Here is a 20,722-nt window from a genome sequence, read left to right on the forward strand (position 1 = left end):
AAACTCAACAGTAGTGGGTACCTTCAGTTCCTACGTAATCATCTTCCAAGCCTAATGGAAGATGTTCCCCTTCGCCAGCGGTTGTGTATGTGGTTCATGCACGATGGAAACCTTCACACTTTGCTTTACCTGTGCGGCAGCAGCTTATGCGATGCTATGGTCGGCACTGGATAGGTGGTGCAGGGCCTGTATTGTGGCCACCACGGTCACCTGATTTAAATCGATTGGATTTTTGTATTTGGGGTCACATGAAGAGCAAAGTGTACAGCTCTCCTGTCGATAATGTTGCCGAGTTAGAGGAACGTGTGATTGATGCATGTGCATAAATATGAAATTCACCGAGGATATTGGAAAGAGTGCGGAATTCACTACACCGACGGTTGCGCTGTTGTGTGCAAATGAACGTAAGTCATTTTGAGCAATTGCTGTAACTTCTTGTACAGTGTTCTACCTGTGAAGTAAAGTGTATCATAGGTGTTCAGGGTATTTTTAATACCTTCCTTTAAGCTGTTTACCAAGTGAGGTCACATTCAACCACAAAGTTTTCCCATGACATTCGTCAGCTAACGAGCATTTTGCTTGCATTTATTGTCTGTGTTGCTATGCCAATTGCCCCTCCAGCAATGCAACCATGCTAAAATTATCCTGGTTTCGTCTATCGTGTTTCTGTAATTGTGAATAGTATCTGGATATCATGTAATTGATGTCCACCTGCTTCCTCAGATACCCCTTTCACTTCCGCATTAGGTCCCACAGATCTCCCATGGTGCATTTCTGGTAGAGCGCATAAGATTTCTTTATGATTTCTTGGGAACCGCCTTTCTAACTGCCATAGTACTCGTTTTACAGAGGTGTGAACTGTACTTTCCAGCAATTTCGGTGGTGTCTAGTTCAGACACTGAGCATCTCTCGGAAAAGTGGAAGAGGAACTTTTGTCTGGGTTTGACGTGATGTATCTCTGGTTTCATTTATTTCCATCATGCCCTGTATTATAATTTTTGTTGTATGTATGTTTTGCTTGTATTGTAGAATTATTTCTCTTGTGGTTTACAGTTCTTACAAGCACATAAACACAATTTTTGATGTAATGTTTTGGGAGAAAACATGCACCCTTCTTCAGACATTTATTCTTGTTTGATTAACATTACATTGTAACTAACTACCGAAATGTTGCAACAAAAATTGTGTTTATGCACTTGTAAGAACCGTAAACTACAAGAGAAATAATAATATATTTTACCTGATTGAATGTCTCTGGTTTGCTCTCATCAAACACTCGTCCTCTGACAAGTATTTTGCCATCTAATCCTTTGACACACACATCTGGCTCCACAATGTCTGTGGTTGGTTTGTAGGAACTGGTTCTGGTGTTTGGACGACTAGGCACTGAAGAAAATGCTATATCATATTTGGACCATTCAATCTTGGGCAGCTGAAAGGCAAAAGAAAATCCAACCGGTTAAATAATATAATTTTTCAAGAGAGACTTGTGGAGTTATGGAAAATTACGACACCATGTTGGATGGTGAAAAATGTGACACATCCAGGTAGAGAGTGTGTTATAAGTTGGAACAGTACTCCCAAATCACTAGAGCTACATAAAACATCAAGATTTCAGTGCAAAACTGGGCACATTTCTGGATCAAAAGCAGTGGATATAATCCTCGTATTTGATATGTTTGTAAAACTGGTTCAAACTTCAGTTTTAAATAAACATTTAACTCAATTACTAATAACCCATAGCTCTACAGCCCGTGAGGGCCTTGGCTTACCTACCTTGGCTTACCTACCGACTGCTGGTCTCCCTCCCACACTGTTCCTCCATCACCTGTTGTAGCGTGGAGATCTTAGACCAGTATTGGAGTGTCGGGGGATCAGTCCAACGAGCCCCCAGCCGTTGCAGGTCTTCTCGATCGGGTTACGCTCACTCATTCGGAGCTTCCCAATTTCCTCACGATGGTGGGTTGCCACCGGCCCTATACTTAGGCCAAATAAATTCCGACCATAGCCGGATTCGAACCTACGCCGTCCCGCAGCGAACGATCTCAAGACGAGTGAACGCCTTAACCCGCTCGACTACGGAGGAGGACTAACTCAATTACTACCAGCTGGTATTTAGCTCCTGTGGAATGATAAGGGCAGGAAGAAGGTAGAAACTTTGGGGTACAAATATACAAATAAAATAAGTGGACCACTGTTCGTACAATTGAACAAGATGAATTTATTTTATAGGAGAAATTCCCAATGTAGTTAAGGTTAAACAACACCCCTTTCTAATCGTGAAGTTGGTAATGTTGCTGTAAGGCTCTGACCATAGGGTTTACGTGGTCATATCTTGGCCATGTAATTACATACATTTTACTAGAACTATCAAAGTGTAAGCCCAGCTCTTGTGAACACACTGTGTCTGGTGCACATCCACTTCAGGATACACAGATGGACTCCAGTATGTGATTCACAGTAGAAACGTTTATGAGCATTTAAGACAAAGAAACAGAATTTCACAAATACAGAAATATTTTTTCATAAACAATTAATAAAGTGCATTAAATTTGATAAAGTCATTCTTTGAGTTATTTACATACTCACAAACATCCCACCCACACACAACACATACATGTAGCATGTAACATCACAAAAAGTTGCTACATTCAGTTTCAATTGTTGCTATGGTTTCTATTCATCCACCACCCACTGAAATTAATTCAAGAATAATACACAAGTAATATAATAAAAAATAAAGACTCACATCACATATAACTTGTGGAGAAGGAATTCCCAAATCTTCCTTTCTTTGTAATTTCTCAACAAAAGCTATTGGATCTGACAATGCTTGTTTCTGTACTGATAGTATCTTATCAATATCCTGAAATAAATTAATGAAAAATTTACATTGTCATACAGTTCTACACAGTGAAGGTATCTATTACAATTACATTTAGGTGCTCTGTGTGATCAGAAGTATCCGGGCACCCACCTGAAAATGAAGAACAAGTTTGGGCCACCCTCCATCGGGAACACTGGCAGTCAATACGGTGTTGGCCCTTCCTTGCCCTTGATGACAGCCTTCACTCTCTCGCAGGCATACTTTCAATCAGGTGGAGGAAAGTTTCCTGGGGATTGGCAGCCCATTTCTCGCAGAGCACCGATATGAGAAGAGGTATCGATGTGGGTCAGTGTGCTCTAGCATGAAGTCCGTGTTCCAAAACATCCCCAAGATATTCTATGGGATTCAAATCAGGACCTTGTGCAGGCCAATCCAATAGTAGGACAGGGGTTGTCATCAAATCACTCCCTCACAAGCCCTGCAGTATGGGCGGGTGCTCGGTCATGTTGAAAGACACAATGGTCATCCCCGAAGTGGCAGCATGAAAGCGGTTAAAATGTCAACGTAAGCTTGTGCCATGACATTGCCATCTAAAGCAACAAGAGATCCCAAGCCCCCTCCAGGAGAAACATGAACACAATGTAACCCCGCAACTCCCGAATTTCACTGTTGGCACTATACAGGTTGGTAGATGTCGTTCACTAGGAATTCACCCCATTGTCTTCAGTGATTCATCACTCAACACAACAGTTTTCCACTATTCTATGGACCAGTTTTGATGCTCTTTGCATCACGCGAGGCAGCGTTTGGCATTTGTCTGTGTGATGTTTGGCTTATGGGCAGCTGCTTGGCCATGGAAACCAAGTTGCCACACCTCACGCCGAGCAGTCATGATGCAGTTCGGAATTCCTGTGTGATGGTGGAGATGGGTGATTGACGATTACGCTGTACGACGGTCTCTGGAGATCAACATGAAAGGTCTGCATGCTTTTGGGTTGTACACGTCCTCTCATGATTCTACTTCACTATAACACCGGAAACGGTGGACCGAGCGATGTGTAGGAGGGTGGAAATCTTGCGCACAGACTTTTACACAAGCGGCACCTGACCACAATGAAAGTTGGCGAGTTCCTCAGACCGTCCCATACTGCTGTCTCCAGACTACTGAGATCGCTGACCATGTGTTCCACGTGGTAGATGGCATTACTGTATCGCCCTGTATAATAAACACACGTTTCACAGTGTGTCCGGATACTTTTGACCACATAGAATATATGAGATCTTGCCTTTTCACTATACAATCAAATTTAAGTGACTTTGCTTTGGTGCCTTATTGTGAATTAGTGAACAGATGGCATCTAAATGCCAAAGGCTAAGTTAGAACTAAGTTGAAAAAAAGATTGTCAAAAAGCTACATTGTCTGGAGGTAGAAACTTAAAATCTATGGATACCCTTGACCCTCTGTACTCCTTCGAGTAAGTGAAATTCTTTCAGGGTGGCTACAAACAAGCAGAAATGAAATTCCCTGACTTTTCCAGGTTTTCCAGGACAAAATGTACATTTTTCCCTGACAATTACAAACTAAACTAAATCGATGTTTTTGCAAATGGAAATAATAAACTCATACAGATCCACGTATGGTTTTGTTAAGTACCAATATTATCTTCTATGAAATTGACTTAATTTCTCTATTCTCTATGATTTGAATTCAAACTGCAAAATAGTGAATGTGGAAAATTATTACAATTCACAAGCTAGGGAAGGATTACGGAATTTTGTCATATGCAGTAAGTTTAAAATAAAATACTTGATTATTTTTAAAGTTACGACTAAATGAGATAAGAGTGCAGAGTGATTGATTAAGAAATACAATTTGTAATTTATCAGTCTCCATATACACTCTCAATATTATATGTTGATATTTCCACTGAGGTTTGGAACACACTGCTTGCAAGAACCATGAGTGCGGAGTCATTTTTCAATGCATAAAGCTACTTCTCTCTTCTCTGTAAAGCAAACAACTTAACTCTTTCATGTAAGTGAAACAACAGAATCGAACAAAATAAAGTGTCATATTTTCTTACATTATCAATGGGATTTCTGCTTCAGTACAGTATATCCAAGTGAAGTACTGTGAAACTGAAAACATGCATTAATGCTGACGAAAAGGGTATGTAGGTATTAGAAATTTAACGCAAGGGATTTATAGAATTGCATTGTATAGGTACCTGATTTAGCTAACCACAAATTATAACAGGAACACTCTAATAATAAAAGCTTCTGAAAGTTCATATACAAGGGGCATCCTGAAAAAAGCTCCAATGGTGCCTATACGCAGCACTAGTGGCCGGAGAGGGACACACACACATGCAGGCAGGAGGAAGTAGCATGTAGCAGTAATCTGGTACAGTTCCAATGCAGCCGTTTTAGGACAGTTCTGGGTTAAAGACTGCAGCTCTCATACAGTCTCCCACTGACCGCGATGTAGCCTACATTGCACACTCAGAATTTGGCACAGAGCCAGCAGCAACCGGGTGACGTGTGCAGACTGGACGTCGTGAGTGATAGTATGGTCAGACGATGGTACAGACAATTCACGGAAGGCCAATCGAATGTGCACAACCCCATACAGTTGAGTACACACGGGCCCTTTGAATCACTTCAGGTGAGAGATCTTGGACCACTCCCTGTCTGTACAGCCCTGGCCTTCAATGTACAGACTTTCATCTCTTTGTTCAACTGAAGAGGTTTCTGGCAGGACAAGAATTTGACAGCTACACTGCTGTAGAGATAGTTCCAGTCTTTGCTGTTAGACACACATAGTTTTTCTTGTATTTACGCATTGCTTGCATTGTAGATTTATTTTCCTATAGTTTACGGTTATTACATTATCCTGATGAAAGGAGCATGTGTTCTCCTGAAACGTCACAAAGAAAAACTGTTTTCTTATGCTTGAAATAACCGTAAACTACAGGAAAATAAATCAGACACATATACCATGGGCATGCAAAATTTAGTGCCATGCTACGACAAATGCCAGAACAACGGTGGTGATTATGCCGAAAATTAGGATAGGACTCACTGTTACTAATACAATAAATTACAACTGATATTCTTGTTTTATTTATGCCTAATCGGTAGGGACCTTGATATTTTGTTATTTTTTTTTCCAAATTGGTGTATTTTCTTATTTTTTACTACACGGTGTTATTTCTCCCAAAATTCATATTTTCATTTTAGCGCATTGTCTGGCAAATATCTGAAATTATACCTTCATGGTGTTTTTAAACTACTGTTTCAAATTGTAAGTCACATGGCTTACGCCTCTTCGTGAGAGTTTGATATCTTGACAGTTATTTTCCATACCCCTTTTTTTTTAATTTTAAGGTAAGGATTTTAGATAATGGAATATTCCCCGTATATACTGAAGGGTGCATAATGACCATAAGGCGACGCACCCAAAAAAATTAAAATCGATCAATCTCACGTGACAGATACCGATATATTATGGCAACAAAAATTGGCATTATCTTTTTTTTGACTTGTTAATGTTAAAACTTAGAACTTAAACTTAGTCGCGTCCTCTTCTACCTGCCGGTGTCGAGGGGTTACAGAGAGTTCTCCAGACGTTTCTGTCCATCGCCTTTTCCTGTGCCTCTTTCCATCTTATGCTTCGTTTCTCCAAAATCTCTTTGACACTCATATTCCATGTCTTTCTTGGTCTTCCTTTTGGTCTTGTTCCTTGTGGACGTGCTTCCCATATCTGCTTTGGCAGTCTCGTCTCACTCATTCTGCTCAAATGGCCGAACCATCTAAGTTGATTACGTTCAACTGTTTCTTGTAGTGGCTGAGCATTTAAAGATTGCCGAATGGTTTGATTCCTTATCCGATCTTTCCTGGTTTTCCCACTTATTCTTCGAAGGTACCTCATTTCCATTGTTTGTACACTTTGCAGGTGTTTTCCAGTCAATGTCCAATTTTCACTGCTATATGTAAGTGTTGGTATATAAATTGTTTTGTATACAGTGAATTTTGTTTGGGTAGATATTTCTTTTTTGCCTATAAATCCTCGGTTTATCATTTGATATAGCTTTCCTGTCTTCATGATTCTATCTCTTATTTCTTCCTCTTCTTTTCCTTGACTGTTTATAATTACTCCAAGATACTTGAAATTTGTCACTTGTTCTAAAGGTTCGTTATTCAGTTTTATCTTATGGTTTGTCTTTTCTCTGCTGATTATCATTGTTTTAGTTTTCTCCGTATTTATTTCCATATTCTTCTTCTTTAATTCTTCATTAAGAATATTTAGATTATATTGTAAACTAGCCTGTGTATTAGCTATTAGTATAATATCATCAGCGTATATGAGCTCTGTTAGTTTAATTGATTTCATATTCCAGTATCCTACCTGAAATTGTTTCATTTTTATATGGCATTCCTTTATTACTTCATCTAATAGTATTATAAATAGATATGGTGATAGTATATCTCCCTGTTTAACTCCTGTTGTTATTTCAAATTCCTCTGACTGGTGGTTTCTCGTCCTCACGTAACATCTGCATCCTTTGTACCAACTTTGGATTGCTTTTATTAGGTTTTTATCCACTCCTTTCTTCTCTAAGGATTTCCATATCTCATTCCAAGGACCTCTATCAAAAGCCTTTTGTAGATCTACAAAACATACATGTGCCTTTTTATTGTATTCTATTGTCTTGTCTGTTATTTGTTTGAGGGTGAAAATATGGTCTTGTACACTTCTTGCTGGTCTAAAGCCTGCTTGACTTTCTTCCAATTGCTCTTCGACATATTTTCTGAGTCTATTCTCCAGGATTCTTGAATATATCTTCCCTGGCACACTGAGCAATGAGATTCCCCGATGGTTTCTACATTCTCTATTATCCCCTTTCTTGAAGATTGGGATTATTACTGATATCTCCCATTCCTTCGGTACAGTTTTCTTTTCCCATATAACATTCAGTAGGTTCAAAAACAGTTGCTCTCCAGCATTTCCCATGTATTTAAGCATTTCTGGTGTTAAACCATCATGTCCACTAGCCTTACCTAACTTCATTTTCTTTAATGCTGCTTTTAATTCTTCTACTTTGATATCATTTATTTCCTCTTCTTCATCCTCCATTTCTATATCTTCTGTTCTTTCGTTTCCTGTTTGAACCTCCGTCCTGTTAGTTTGTGTTTCATCCTTCAGCAATTCTTCGAAGTATTCCTTCCATCTTTGCATGATTTCTTCTGGTTTTGTTCTTAGTTTACCATCTTTTCCTTTTATGTATTTTAATGGGCTTTCTTTATCTTTTCTCAAGGTCTTTAAAACTTTGTAGAATAGTTTTTGATTTTCTCGGCTGTTCTCTTCCATACTTTCCCCAAATTTTCTCCACGAGTTCTTTTTAGCCTCTAACACTTTCTTTTTAACTATATCCCTTTGCCTCCTATACTCTTCGAAGCTTTCTAAATCATTAATTGATAGGTACTTTTTCCACAGTATTTTCTTATGCGTGACTTCTTCTTTCAGCTCATCTGTCCACCATGCCGTTCTTTTCATTTTGTTTCCAATGTATGTTGTCCCGCAGCTTTCCTCTGCAGACTGTAGCAAAATCTTCTTAAATTCATCCCACAATTTATCTACGTCTCTTTCTTCCTATTCATGTTTCTCTGGTATCTTTGCTTCTATTAGTTGCTGATATTTTTCTTTAACTTTTGTATCTTTTAATTTGTATGCCTTTATTCTTATTTTATTTTGCTTTTCCTGTCTTCTTTTTCCATTAGTTTTTAGCACTCTACTTCTTTGTACTACTCTTTCCATTATTAATAGTTTATGGTCGCTCCCAATTTCCGCCCCTCTTTTGACTCTGGCATCTCTTATCTTTCTCATTGTATTTCTCTCTACTATGAAATAGTCATTTATAGATTTTTCCCTTCTTGTTGGTTTTTCCCTGGTGTATTTATGGATTTCTTTATGTGGGAATTTAGTATTTACCACTACCATGTCGTTTGTTACACATAATTCTAAGATTCGTGTACCATTATCATTTAATGTCTCTTCTCCATGTTGTCCTATTACCTGTCTCCATTCTTCCATATTGTTTCCTACTCTTCCATTTAGATCTCCTACTATCAATACTTCTTCCTTTCTTTCATCTATGATTTTCTGTAGTGAATCATAGAACATGTTTTTATTCTCTACTATCATCTTCATTTGGACCATAAACTATTATCATTACTATATTTTCTTGTTCTTCTTTAATGTTAACAATCATTATTCTCTCACTTATGAATTCCCAATCTATTATATTGTTTTTCTTTTCTTCGTGGATCAGAAGTGCCACCCCTCCTCTAGCTCTTTCCATTCTCGGTACTCCACTATATATCAGTACATATCCGTCATCTAACTCAATTTCTCCATTTCCTTTTTTCTTGGTTTCAGTTAGGGCTAAATATTTTACTTTGGTGTTCTTCATTTCTTTTACTATTTCAACTTCTTTTCCGTTAAGGCCTCTGATGTTCCAAGTTCCAAAAGTCGTATACCTTAGTCCTCGCCAATTATCTTTCCTGTAGATCCGTCCGGCCAACTCTCTGTCTTTTCTTTTAATCATCTTTATTTAAGAAGTGTAGGTGATTGGCCTGCAGCTTCCTTGTTAATGTTACCTTTCCCAAAATTCACGTTTTTGTTTTAAAACATTTATCTGCCAAATTTACCAAGACTTAATACTCCATTGTGCTTTTAAACTATTATTTTAAATTGAAGGTCCCATGGTCTACGTATTTTCATGGCAGTTTGATATGTTGGAACAGATTTTTGAGGAAGTAAAAGTGAAGTGCTCCCCTGCACTTCTCCATGAATGCGTATAGGGGTGTGGAGTTAGGGCCCCACACTTTCTTGATCACGGCTGAAGGTGGGGGTGATGTGATCAGCAGAACCCTGCCACTTTGCTCTGTGATGCAAATGGTTTCAATAGGAGTTGAAAAAATCATGGGAAATACATGATTTAATGTGGCTGTTGGAATTATTCCATGTACATATAACTCTATAGTTTACTCTTGAGTAAAATGTTGGAAAACTTGCATGTTCTATGTACACAAACATGGCCTAGAAAAGACAAGAATGTTGGATTTCAAGGAATTTTTCGATGATTTAGGACATTTCTTTAAAAAAATTGCTAAAATTCCAATAATTCGCATTTTATGCCAAATTTGCATTATTTCGATATTTTGAACTGGCAAAAAATGTGTCCAGACATCACTGCACGTTCCTAAACATAACTTAGCAGCAATTACCATTTTTCATGGTTTTGGCATTTGTGAAAAATCAATGTCCCTACTAATTGGAAATTACTTTCTGGCCACCCCTCGGATAAATCAGTAGATAGAAAGTGAAAATTTATCAGGGCTGGCAGAGAAAAGTCAATTCTTGAAGAAAGTGATTTGCTTTTATGATTGTATGATTCCAGTAAATATGATATTAAAATATTTACGTATTTATTATTAGTATTTTATTTCATAATATTGGACATTAGCCTTACTCAGTGAGAGATTAATGACCATCTCTCACGAGTTTAAACAGACAAAACAGAGAGTGGCGTTAATTTCATTGCAATACTAGTGTTGCAGAAAATTTGAGGTTGGTAGCATGCACTTGCCAATTTTTACAACGTTCACCCATGCAGATTTGTTTCACTTTTTCGTGATAGTATTCAATATATATCCTGTTTGGTTGGATTCTTCTTGATATCTAAGAATAGTGCAATGTCATTGTAAACGTATGTTAACTTGTGCGAAACCAGTAATACGTCAGGATGATGAAAGAAAACCTTCATAAGCACTGATACATTAAATAAGGTGAAGTGAGCCAGAAGAGTAATAAAATTCCAGCAGCATATTTGAAGTCTAAAGCTCTTCTTGTTTATGCATGCGATTTTTGTTGGATGTTGCAGTCCATGCAATTTCTGTCGCATGATGTGAGATACTTTGTCGGGTGGTGATATTCGACAAAAATCGTATGTATCAATGGAACCTATTTGTTTCCATGTTCCTTCAGTTTACCCAACAAAATGCCTTACTACGACGTCCGACACTATCAGACAGCGCCACCCACTCTTATCCCTTCCATCTGTTGACAAGTCCCCTTACTACTCCCATACAGACAAGAAAAAATCATAATTCAATGCATTTTCCACGTAATATTTAGAGGCTTAACCTTTACTCCCCCGATGATACCATATGCTATCATCAGAGTAAGGTAGAACTCGCCCGATGATACAATATGGTATCATGGTGATGAATACAAAATGAATGTGCTTTTTGGACCTTCATAATCTTATGTTTGGTAGGTCTGGAGCAAGCCTAGGAAATTCATATTGATGACCAACCTCCCCCCTCTCCGCAACATATCCACGCCACATTTCCGAACAGTTTCACATTTTGGCTCATTATTCCATTTGTATGGCAATCAGGAACATGAAACATGTTTCAATCTCTTTGGAAATGTCCATTATTTGAAAAGAATACTGAAGTTCGCACCTTCTCCCCACAATAGCAGGGGTAGAAGGGGCAAACTCCAAATTTTTATGTTTTTTCCATTGAAATTTGGGAGTCGTGCCCCCAGCTCCCTTCCTCAATCCGGCATTCTGAATTGTACACTGTTGCATGCTCTGATGTTCTAGCTGCAACACAAAACTTATCTGAAGTAGATTGCTCCCATAGTGCCCGAGTTATAACAATTTTCCTCCAAAAATGCAAATTACCTATTTTTAGTAATAAAAAAAAAGCAACACATTTTGGCTTATTATCCAACTTGTATGGCACCCAAATGAAACATGTTTCATTCTCTTGAGAAATGTCCATTCCTTGAAAAGAATACTAAAGTTCGCACCTTCTTCCCAAATCACGGGAGAAGAGTGTGCAAACTCCAGATTTTTATGTTTTTTTCATTGAAATTCGGGGGTCGCGCCCCCAAACCACCCTTTCTCGGTACGGTGTTCTGAATTGTACACGATCACATGCTCTGATGTTTTAGCTGCAAAACAAAACTTATCCGAAGTAGATTGCTCCCATAGTGGCAGAATTATAACAATTTTCTGAGCAATATGCAAATTACCTATTTTTAGTAAAAAAATAGATTTTCACATTTTGGCTTACTTGTATGGCACCCAAAAACATGAAACATGTTTCATTCTCTTGAGAAATGTCTATTCTTTGAAAAGAATACTAAAGTTCACGGCTTCTCCACAAAATAGCGGGAGAAGAAGGTTCAAAATCCAGATTTCTATATTTTTTCCATTGAAATTCGGGGGACGTGTCCCCCCCCAAGGCCCCCTTTCTCGGTCTGGTGCTCTGAATTGTACACGGTTGCATGCGCTGATGTCTTAGCTGTAAAACAAAACTTATCCGAAGTAGATTGCTCCTATAGTGACAGAGTTATAACAATTTTCCTCCAAAGAGTGTTTGAATTTAAAATTCCCGCCGAGAACCCCAGGCAAGAGAAATTTCTCTCTCCTCCGGCCATCACTGGTTTCTGGCGCCGTGGTTGTCTTGTGCATAAAAGGGGCCTAAAAGTTGAGGACGAAACTTACGAACGAGATTTCCTGTTCCCGTTACGTAACAATATCTTTAAATAAATAAATTTAAAAAAAAAAGTCAATGAAGACTTAATTAACTGACATTTCCCTGACTTTTTTGACACCTCAAATTCCCTGACGTTTCCCTGTTTTCCAGGTCTGTTGCCACCCTGTTCTTTGCATGATTTATGAAGATTACGTTCTCTATGAACATTTTCAGTTGTTCTTATCTTGCGGAAATGTGTTAATGTGAGTTAAAGTACATCTGTTACCTTACTAGGAAGCAGAACAGCCCGAAAGCTTCGTGCAAGTGAACATAGCATTCAACATGACATTCCACAATAGCAGCTATAATTTTACTTCGTTAGGTTTGGACATGATAACAATCTCCGACATGTTCCTTCATTATTTTAGTGGGCATACAAATGATTCCTACTAATAAAAAATTACAAAAGTACTCCAGGATGGCACATTTTTACTTACGCAGGATCAAATGTCTCCATTATTTGTGTTTTCTGCACACTGAAACCAATTTCATATTACGTAAAACAGAAATATGTAGATTAAATAAAAATTCAAAGTAATTCTTGAGGGAGTACAGTGGTTCAATGTATAAAAAAGGAAAGTTAAAAATTGTACTTACGTATGTGAGTATATGTTCCTACCGTAGAACAACGTTTCAGACTATCTCCTTCCTCAGGTTCATATAAAAAACTAGGTACTTGGCATAGTACTGCGTCACAAATGTAATATGAGGATAGTGGTTTATGGGTTGGTTAAGATACATTTAAAATTATTATGTTTTTGCTATTAAAAGTACGTAAAAAGCATGTCGTTCCCTAAAAAGACTTGTACTATAGACCTGTTCACAGGTATAAAAATTAAATTACATTAAATTATTAGGAAAGAAAACAAAAAAGAGAAACGGGATCAAAATGAGGGGGAAAAAATCGAAAATAGGAAGGTAAAGTACGTTGGTATCCCTTACCATCAATTCGTATTGGAAAAAATCTTAACCAACCCTTAACCACTATCCTCATATTACATTTGTGATGCAGTACTATGCCAAGTACCTAGTTTTTTATATGAACCTGAGGAAGGAGATAGTCTATCTCTGAAACGTCGTTCTATGGTAGGAACATATACTCACATATGTATGTACAATTTTTAACTTTCCTTTTTTATATTTTGCATTTGTGAGTAACACGCAACTAACCTACAAAATGCTAGTGGTTCAATGGCCTCAAATTATCAATTTTCAGTCTGTTTATAGTAGATTTTAGTAAATGCAATCAATATTCACTAGATTTTACGTCTCTTACATAAATGTATAATTTCCCAGATAAGATTGTCAAGGCAAAGGGGATGATCACTTCAATGATACTTATGCTAAGAGAACCAAACTTAACAGGCCTAACCTAACAACGCAGGCATTTCTCATGCGTGACATCATAAACCATACCTTATAAAATCACTAATTACTCACTTATAATACATTTCCGCATGTTAAAAACAAGAAACGTTCATATGAACCCTCTAAAAAATTTCTAGTTTGTTGTGGGGGTAAGAAGGGTCACCATCACCACCTTTGCCACTCCCCTCCCCCATGGTGCTCACTTACTAGAGGCTGGGTGCAACCCAGAGCCACTCCATGCAGAGACAAATTCCTACCTAATATCAATCATCATTGGAATTAAACCAGTCTCTCCTGCAAAAAAAAATCCTACCGAATAGAACACTGGGGTCCGTGGTCACATCACCCACCCTCTATTTCCAAAGGATTTTTTTTTTTTTTTTTTTTTTTTTTTTGTTTCTTACGAAGATTATGTGTTCCACATTGTGAAGAACAAAATTCTGGAGCGCGGAAAGAAGTATTTACGACTGTAGAGCCGTTTAAAGTTGAGATGTAGCCATTTGAGCCATGTTAGTTTTGTAGCACCCATACTCTACTTGCGGCCATGTTTCGTAGCACCCGTACCGATGGATGTATGTATGTAAAAGTCGGTTTTCAGGGCTATACCCCAAGAAATGTCATTAAAATTGCTGTCCAAATTTCCCGCCGATTCCAGGCTCCGTCCCTGGGGTAATTAACCTACCACCCCTCCCCCACCTTTCTCTATAGCGTTCCTTTGGAAGGCATGTTAGAAACTGCCCGGAGCCACCTGCACAACACATTTTCCGCACTGAAACATTAGGAAGGTACCAAAAAAATAAACCTCAGAAGATAACTTACCTCTTTATCCCAAGGCCGGGCACTGAACGAATAGCAGGTCGTGCGCCTGTGACATGAATCCATGATGGAAGCCCTCAGAAACCATATTTACGTTACGTAGGTAAGGAATATTAATGTTGTAAAAATGTAAGTTTCATAGCCCGTAGAACTCTAAAATTTACCTTCCACGATAGTTTGAAACTCCCTTTCTTAGAAGAAACTTCATTTTGGATTAAAATATTTGAAATGTGCTCGAAATCGAGGGTGGGTGATGTGACCACGGAGCCAAACACTGCACTGATTGCACTATAATTGGACTAACAAATATAAATCACTGATTTACTAACCTGGACAGCTCTCATCCGCTGTGTCTCGAGCATGACAATTGTTCTCAAAAGAGAAGTATAATCCTTGTTCCCTTTCAGTGCCAAGTGATCTGACTCAAAATAAAATTCTGCACAATCATCTGTTTTTTCACTCTCTTTACTTTCCTCATGAAGCAAGTTCCGAAAAGGCCTCTCACTTGTTCCACATGAATGGGTAGTGCTGTTCACATTATCATCAGTTTCCATCCTGGACACCAATCCACCAGCAAATGTTGAGTGCTTGCTTGTTTCCAACGTAACTAGCTATACTAGCTGGATGGGTGAAAAACAATTAGTAGGGCTAGGATTTTTATGACCTAAAATCGCCAAAATATGCTCTTATGACCTAAACTTATACAAAATATGCACTATAATTTGGAAAATATGCCCTAATAACTAGACTGTTTCAAACATCAATATCTAACTTACGCTGAAATATTTTCATATAAATACTATTTTTAGTTCACTTTATGGGCCCTGATGAGTTGAAATGCACAATGAATACTTTTTATAAATTTTCAATTAAAAATGAAAAAGATATTCCTTCAGTCCAAAAAAAAAACTCAAGTGAACATGGGAGTAAGAACGAATCCACTTGGAAAATTACTATTTTCTTGAAAAAGCGAAAATATGCTGAATATGACCGAAAATCCATCAAAATATCCTTTATCACGTAGAAATAGCCAAGTATGCTATTAAAAGGAACCTTAATTCAATTAGTTTCTTCACAATATGAATTTCTATATATTTAGGCAACACATAACTCTTACCAAAAAAAAAAATATGCTGTCATGATAATCCTAGCCCTAAAAATTAGCATTTACTTCATCACATGTAAAATACCAATCAGGGAAAACAAAAGAAACAAATAGCTCAACCTCCCAACCTCAATTGCTATAGAATTTGGTACCCTTGACCCTTTGTACCTCCTGGAGAATGTGAAATATTTTGGGCATGAGTTTACAATACCTGGCCACTCTCCAATTTCTATGAAATTTCGCATACTCACTAATTGACTGCCAATTATTACATGCAGATTCGCGATTAGGAGGTCTCAATTAGTGAATAGGTGAAATTTCATAGCAATTGGAGAGTGGTCCGGTATTGTAAAATTGTTCCATATTTTGCATGGTTTAGGAAGGATTTGTTGTTCATGAACGTCTTCAGTTGATTTTAGCTATCGGAAATATGTCCTTGTGAACTACAGTACATCTGTTACCTTAGCATGTTACTTTACCGTGTAGCAGAACAGCCCGAAAGCTTCACACAAGTGAATAAAGCACCCAAAACAACTTTCCACAACAGCAGCTATAATACTGACAGTTATTTTCGATGTGTTCTTTCGCTATTTTAGTGTGCATACAAACAGTTTTTACTAATAAAAAGCTGCGAAAATACTCTGAAATTTCAGGTTTTAACTTACATGGGCCATTCTTTGGGATCAAATATCTCTGTTATTTGTGCTTTCCTAAAGCTGGAACCACTTTTACATTACGTAAAACATCGATATCTGTCGATTAAAAGAACATTCAACGTAATTCTCGAGGGGGTACAGAGGGTAAACGGGCCCTATAATTTTGCACATTTTAGTATAAAGGATGTATAAGACCTACAATGGTAACAGTTTCAAATGTTTAATGATTTTGTTACATAGAAATGTTAGGAAGTGGTTTAGAATACTGGAAACGATAATGGAAGTAAATTCGAAGCTTGGAGAAACACAGTTACAAGCCTCACTAATTAGTATTTACCGGAGAAATTATGATTTGAAAATTGTCTTTTGTGAGTGTCAGCACTTCGCAGTAAGCAGCCAACGCTAGAAGGTTTTGTGTTTGAGACCAGATATTATGAAATCGGGTGTTAAAAGCATTTAGGGACGTTATTTTAATCGAATGGTGAATTTAGCCGCAGATTTAAGTTGGATGTGGGTGATGAGAAAGTAGTGGGAGGCAGGTCTGTAACCAGGGGGGGCTCAGCCCCCCCCCCTCCTGTCACCTTCAAATTAGGTAAAACTATTTTGTATAATTTGTCTGCAGTGAAGAATAAAAATGTAGACAGCAGATATTATTTTGCTCACAACTTTGATGAAGGATAAATTCACAGAAAATGAACAGGCAGCCATTACATTCATTCATCTTATTTATAAGAAGAAATCTAAGTAGCAGCAAGTATTTAGAAAATGCTCTTCTCTAGATTTCATAAAGTTCTCTCACAGGGGAGCTTCTTTGTCTGTACCTTTGGTGACCCCGCTACAGCATCCCGTTTAGACAGAAATCTGTGACACTGACGTCATCATCCATATTCATTCCACTCTGCACCAAAGGTCAACAGCTACCAAATTTTGGAAACAAAAATAAGTTTCATTGCTTTGGCCGGTGGTTGAATGTACGGTAACAGTTTCATTTCCCCAAAACGTATTTCTTCAATTTTACAGAATAAACTACTTACGGAAATGAGGTTCTGAGGCATTTTCTTTGATCGTTGAATCTATTCAACCAGGAATTCATGTATTTTTGAAGAGAAACATATCTCCAACGCACAATTGCCATTGCTCCATACGTTTCATAACGTAACTCCCTCTCAGTGTTTCCAACCACGCCGTTATTTTTGCAAGAAGTGAAGGTGAATTTAAAGCTGTATCGAATTGTTTTATAAACAAAATTTTAACTATGCTTGCCTAACCGAACCTAACCTTGCCAGATATGGTTCGTGGGGCTATCCGTAAATGGTTTTCGGGGTTATCCATAAATGGTTTTTGGGGCTATCTGTGAATGGTTTTTGGGGCTATCCGTCAATGGTTTGTGAGGCTATTCAGGTATTTTTCAGTTACGAAGGTTGGAAATACTGCATACCCACATGATCCATGACGCAACTCAAGCTGTGCCTGCCATATCATGTCTTACAGAAGCGAAAAAAGGAAGAACAATTAGTGTTAATGTGAAAAATTGAAATTATTTTCGTGAAAAAACAAAATGCCACCTTAAATAATGTTTTGCAATGCAGAATAGGTAAGTAGGAATGTTAAAATAACGAAATAAATGAGAGAGGTGTTTTGCGGAGATGGAACAGGTAACGAATGTACTGTAGGCAGTATGATTGAATTGTGCATTTTCTTTTGTGTGATATAAATATCTGTATCATCAATAGTAGTATGGAGTATGATTTCAGTAGCAGTCAATTAACACTTCAATGTAGTATATTTTATTGATATTTCTAAATTTATGCAACTTAATGACATCCCCCCCCCACACACACACACTTCCGTAATGGTATAACTGAAGATGATCGGACCCCTCTCAGATTTTCTCCATATTTGGCATACTTACTAATTGAGGCCTGCTAATGACGATCCTGAAGTTAAAATTTGTCGGAAACATCTAGAAATTGCAAAATAATTGAGAACCATTGACACAAGCCCCACGAACCATTGACATGTGGTTAGGTAAGTTTCGGTTAGGCAAACATAGTTAAAATTTCATGTCGTGGTAGTACCAGGATCTAGAAATTGCAAAATAATTGCAAACCATTGACGCTAGCCCAACGAACCATTGACGTGTGGTTAGGTTATGCAAACATAGTTAAAATTTGGTGTTGTGTAGTATCAGGAATATATATATTTGCTTGTGAAACAAAAAATTTCGCGAAAATCTACGGTTTCCATTCCGAAACCTTATTCTCGCTTATTTAGCAATTTCTACACGTTTCCGACAACTTTTAACTTCAGATTCGTGATTAGTGAGTACGCCAAATATGAAGAAAATCAGAGAGGGGTCTGGTCATCTTCAGTCGTTCCCACGTAATTTACCTTGATTTAATACATTTAAACTTTTGAAAAGGGGACTTGCTTTACAAAGCGCACCCTGATAACAAACTACAAAATCAAAAGGTTGCCAGAAGATGTAAAGGAAGAACTAAGTTCTGAAAACTTGAAGGAAAAAACATCAAAAACTTCCTTCGGACACAATTTATATTTTGCTAACTTCGGTAAAACTTCGATAGCGTCCCAACGATTTCTACATTTTTACATAAGAAACGGTAACACTTTACTATACCGGAGATGGATCTCTTCAAATTTACAGGAGAAAGTACTTACGCAAATCATTTTCTGTAGCATTGTTGATGTTCGGGAATGTAGTTTTGATCCATTATAATGCAAATGCATGTGGATTTCTACGAAAATCTATTTCCGACATGCTATTGCTGCTGCCGCCATTTGCTTTCTGCACGAGAGTACAATACGCTCTTGTATTGACCGTATATGCTAAATTGAATGGAAGGAGTGCTAATGGAACCTAACCTAACAGGCCTAACCTAACCTAGTAGGCATACCTCATCCCCGTGATGGTTCGTGGGGCTATCGTGAATTTTTGGGCTACCGTCAATGGTTTGTGGGAAATAAGGAACAACAGTAAGTACTCGTTAATGTATGAAATAGACATTATTTTCGATAGAAATTCATTATTTCACCTAAAGAAATGTTCCGTAATGCAGAATAGTACGTTAGCAATGTAAAAAGTTGCGAAATAAATCATTGATAAGTGTCTCCAGTATAGTAAAGTAGTACTTAAGAAACTACTTACCAAAATGAGTTTCTGTAGCATTTAGAAGTTCTTGTTGGTATTTTCTTTCATCGAGAAAAAGCGATGTTGTCCGTATATGCTAAATTGAACAAAATGAGTGCAAATGGAACTAACCTAGGGTAGACTCTACTTTACGTCATTATCTGCATGGTGATTGCTTCTTTGCGTTCATGGTGCAGCAGCCGGCATCTCTTCGGGTAAGTACCTTTTTCTTTTTACACTTTCTGTTCACGATAGCCCCACTAACCATTCACGGGGACGAGGTTAGGTTAGGTTCCATTAGCACTCATTTCACCCCTAAATATGTGCTCCATCATCGAAAAAATTCCTCAGTACGTTCAATTAAGCATATCCAGACAACATTGTTTTTTTCTCGATTTACTCCTCCAGGAAATTTATCCTCGCTTTGGGATTTACGTTGTTGAATTCCTTATAAAATAAGCTTTCCAACGATATATGACACGTATTCCTTAGAAAAAGGACGTAAACTAGTCTTACCCTAACCTAAGCTCGTAGGCATACCTCGTCCCCATGATGGTTCGTGAGGCTATCGTGAATTTTGAGGGCTAACGTCAATGGTTTAATAATCACTCTTTATGTCAAAAATTGAACTTTTTTTCGTGAAAAAGCAAAATAGCACCTTGAAGAATCTTTCGCAATGCAGAATAGGTAAGTACTAATGTTAAAAATGACTAAATAAATTAGAGAGGTGTTGAGACGCTTTCGAAGTTTTACACTAACTTCACCTGCGTTAAATACATGAAAAAACAAACACGATAACAAAGAATTTTATGCCTTAACCAGGAGCATCCAAACCTACCCTCGTGGTGGAAATCCTGAATTCGCAGCACGCTACGCAGGCTATGATTATCACTATTATATTCATACAAGTTCCCATTTACTCTGTCATGTGGTGGTTTATCTATTGTTTTTCGTTGAAGGAATGAAAGCAACACAGCAGAACATACGAACACATGTTTTCTGCTGATATATAGTAAAATATGATAAATAAATAAACCATGCCTGATCCATAAGAAATTAGTTTCAGTTTTTTTTATAGCACATTGTAACTGATTTCACTTTTACATTGATTGACTTGCCCGCTCGATATTCGCCATTTGTTCGAACATGGAGAAATTAATTACACAACCAAAACATTTATGTAATTT

General features: G+C 37.6%; 1 protein-coding gene across 4 annotated transcripts in view; it reads right to left on the reverse strand.

Annotated features, from left to right (window-relative positions):
• Nucleotides 1-20,722, reverse strand: part of Atac1 (Ada2a-containing complex component 1) — a 71,630-nt gene that overhangs the window by 50,755 nt on the left and 153 nt on the right. Inside the window, exons 1-4 of one of the 4 annotated variants that reach the window (XM_083121945.1) lie at nt 20,374-20,646; nt 14,956-15,246; nt 2,750-2,866; nt 1,241-1,432 (exon numbers count right to left, since the gene is read on the reverse strand). In XM_083121945.1, the coding sequence (XP_082978071.1) occupies nt 1,241-1,432; nt 2,750-2,866; nt 14,956-15,180 (534 nt within the window). In that variant the 5' untranslated portion in view covers nt 15,181-15,246; nt 20,374-20,646. Of the gene's footprint in view, nt 1-1,240; nt 1,433-2,749; nt 2,867-14,955; nt 15,247-16,396; nt 16,417-20,373; nt 20,647-20,722 lie in introns of those variants that run through there. The other 3 variants (XM_083121946.1, XM_083121944.1, XM_083121947.1) reach the window with 3 other exon arrangements.

The sequence above is a fragment of the Lepisma saccharinum genome, chromosome 5, assembly GCF_977018435.1.
Source record: "Lepisma saccharinum chromosome 5, izLepSacc3.1, whole genome shotgun sequence".
Taxonomy (NCBI): Eukaryota; Metazoa; Arthropoda; class Insecta; order Zygentoma; family Lepismatidae; genus Lepisma; species Lepisma saccharinum.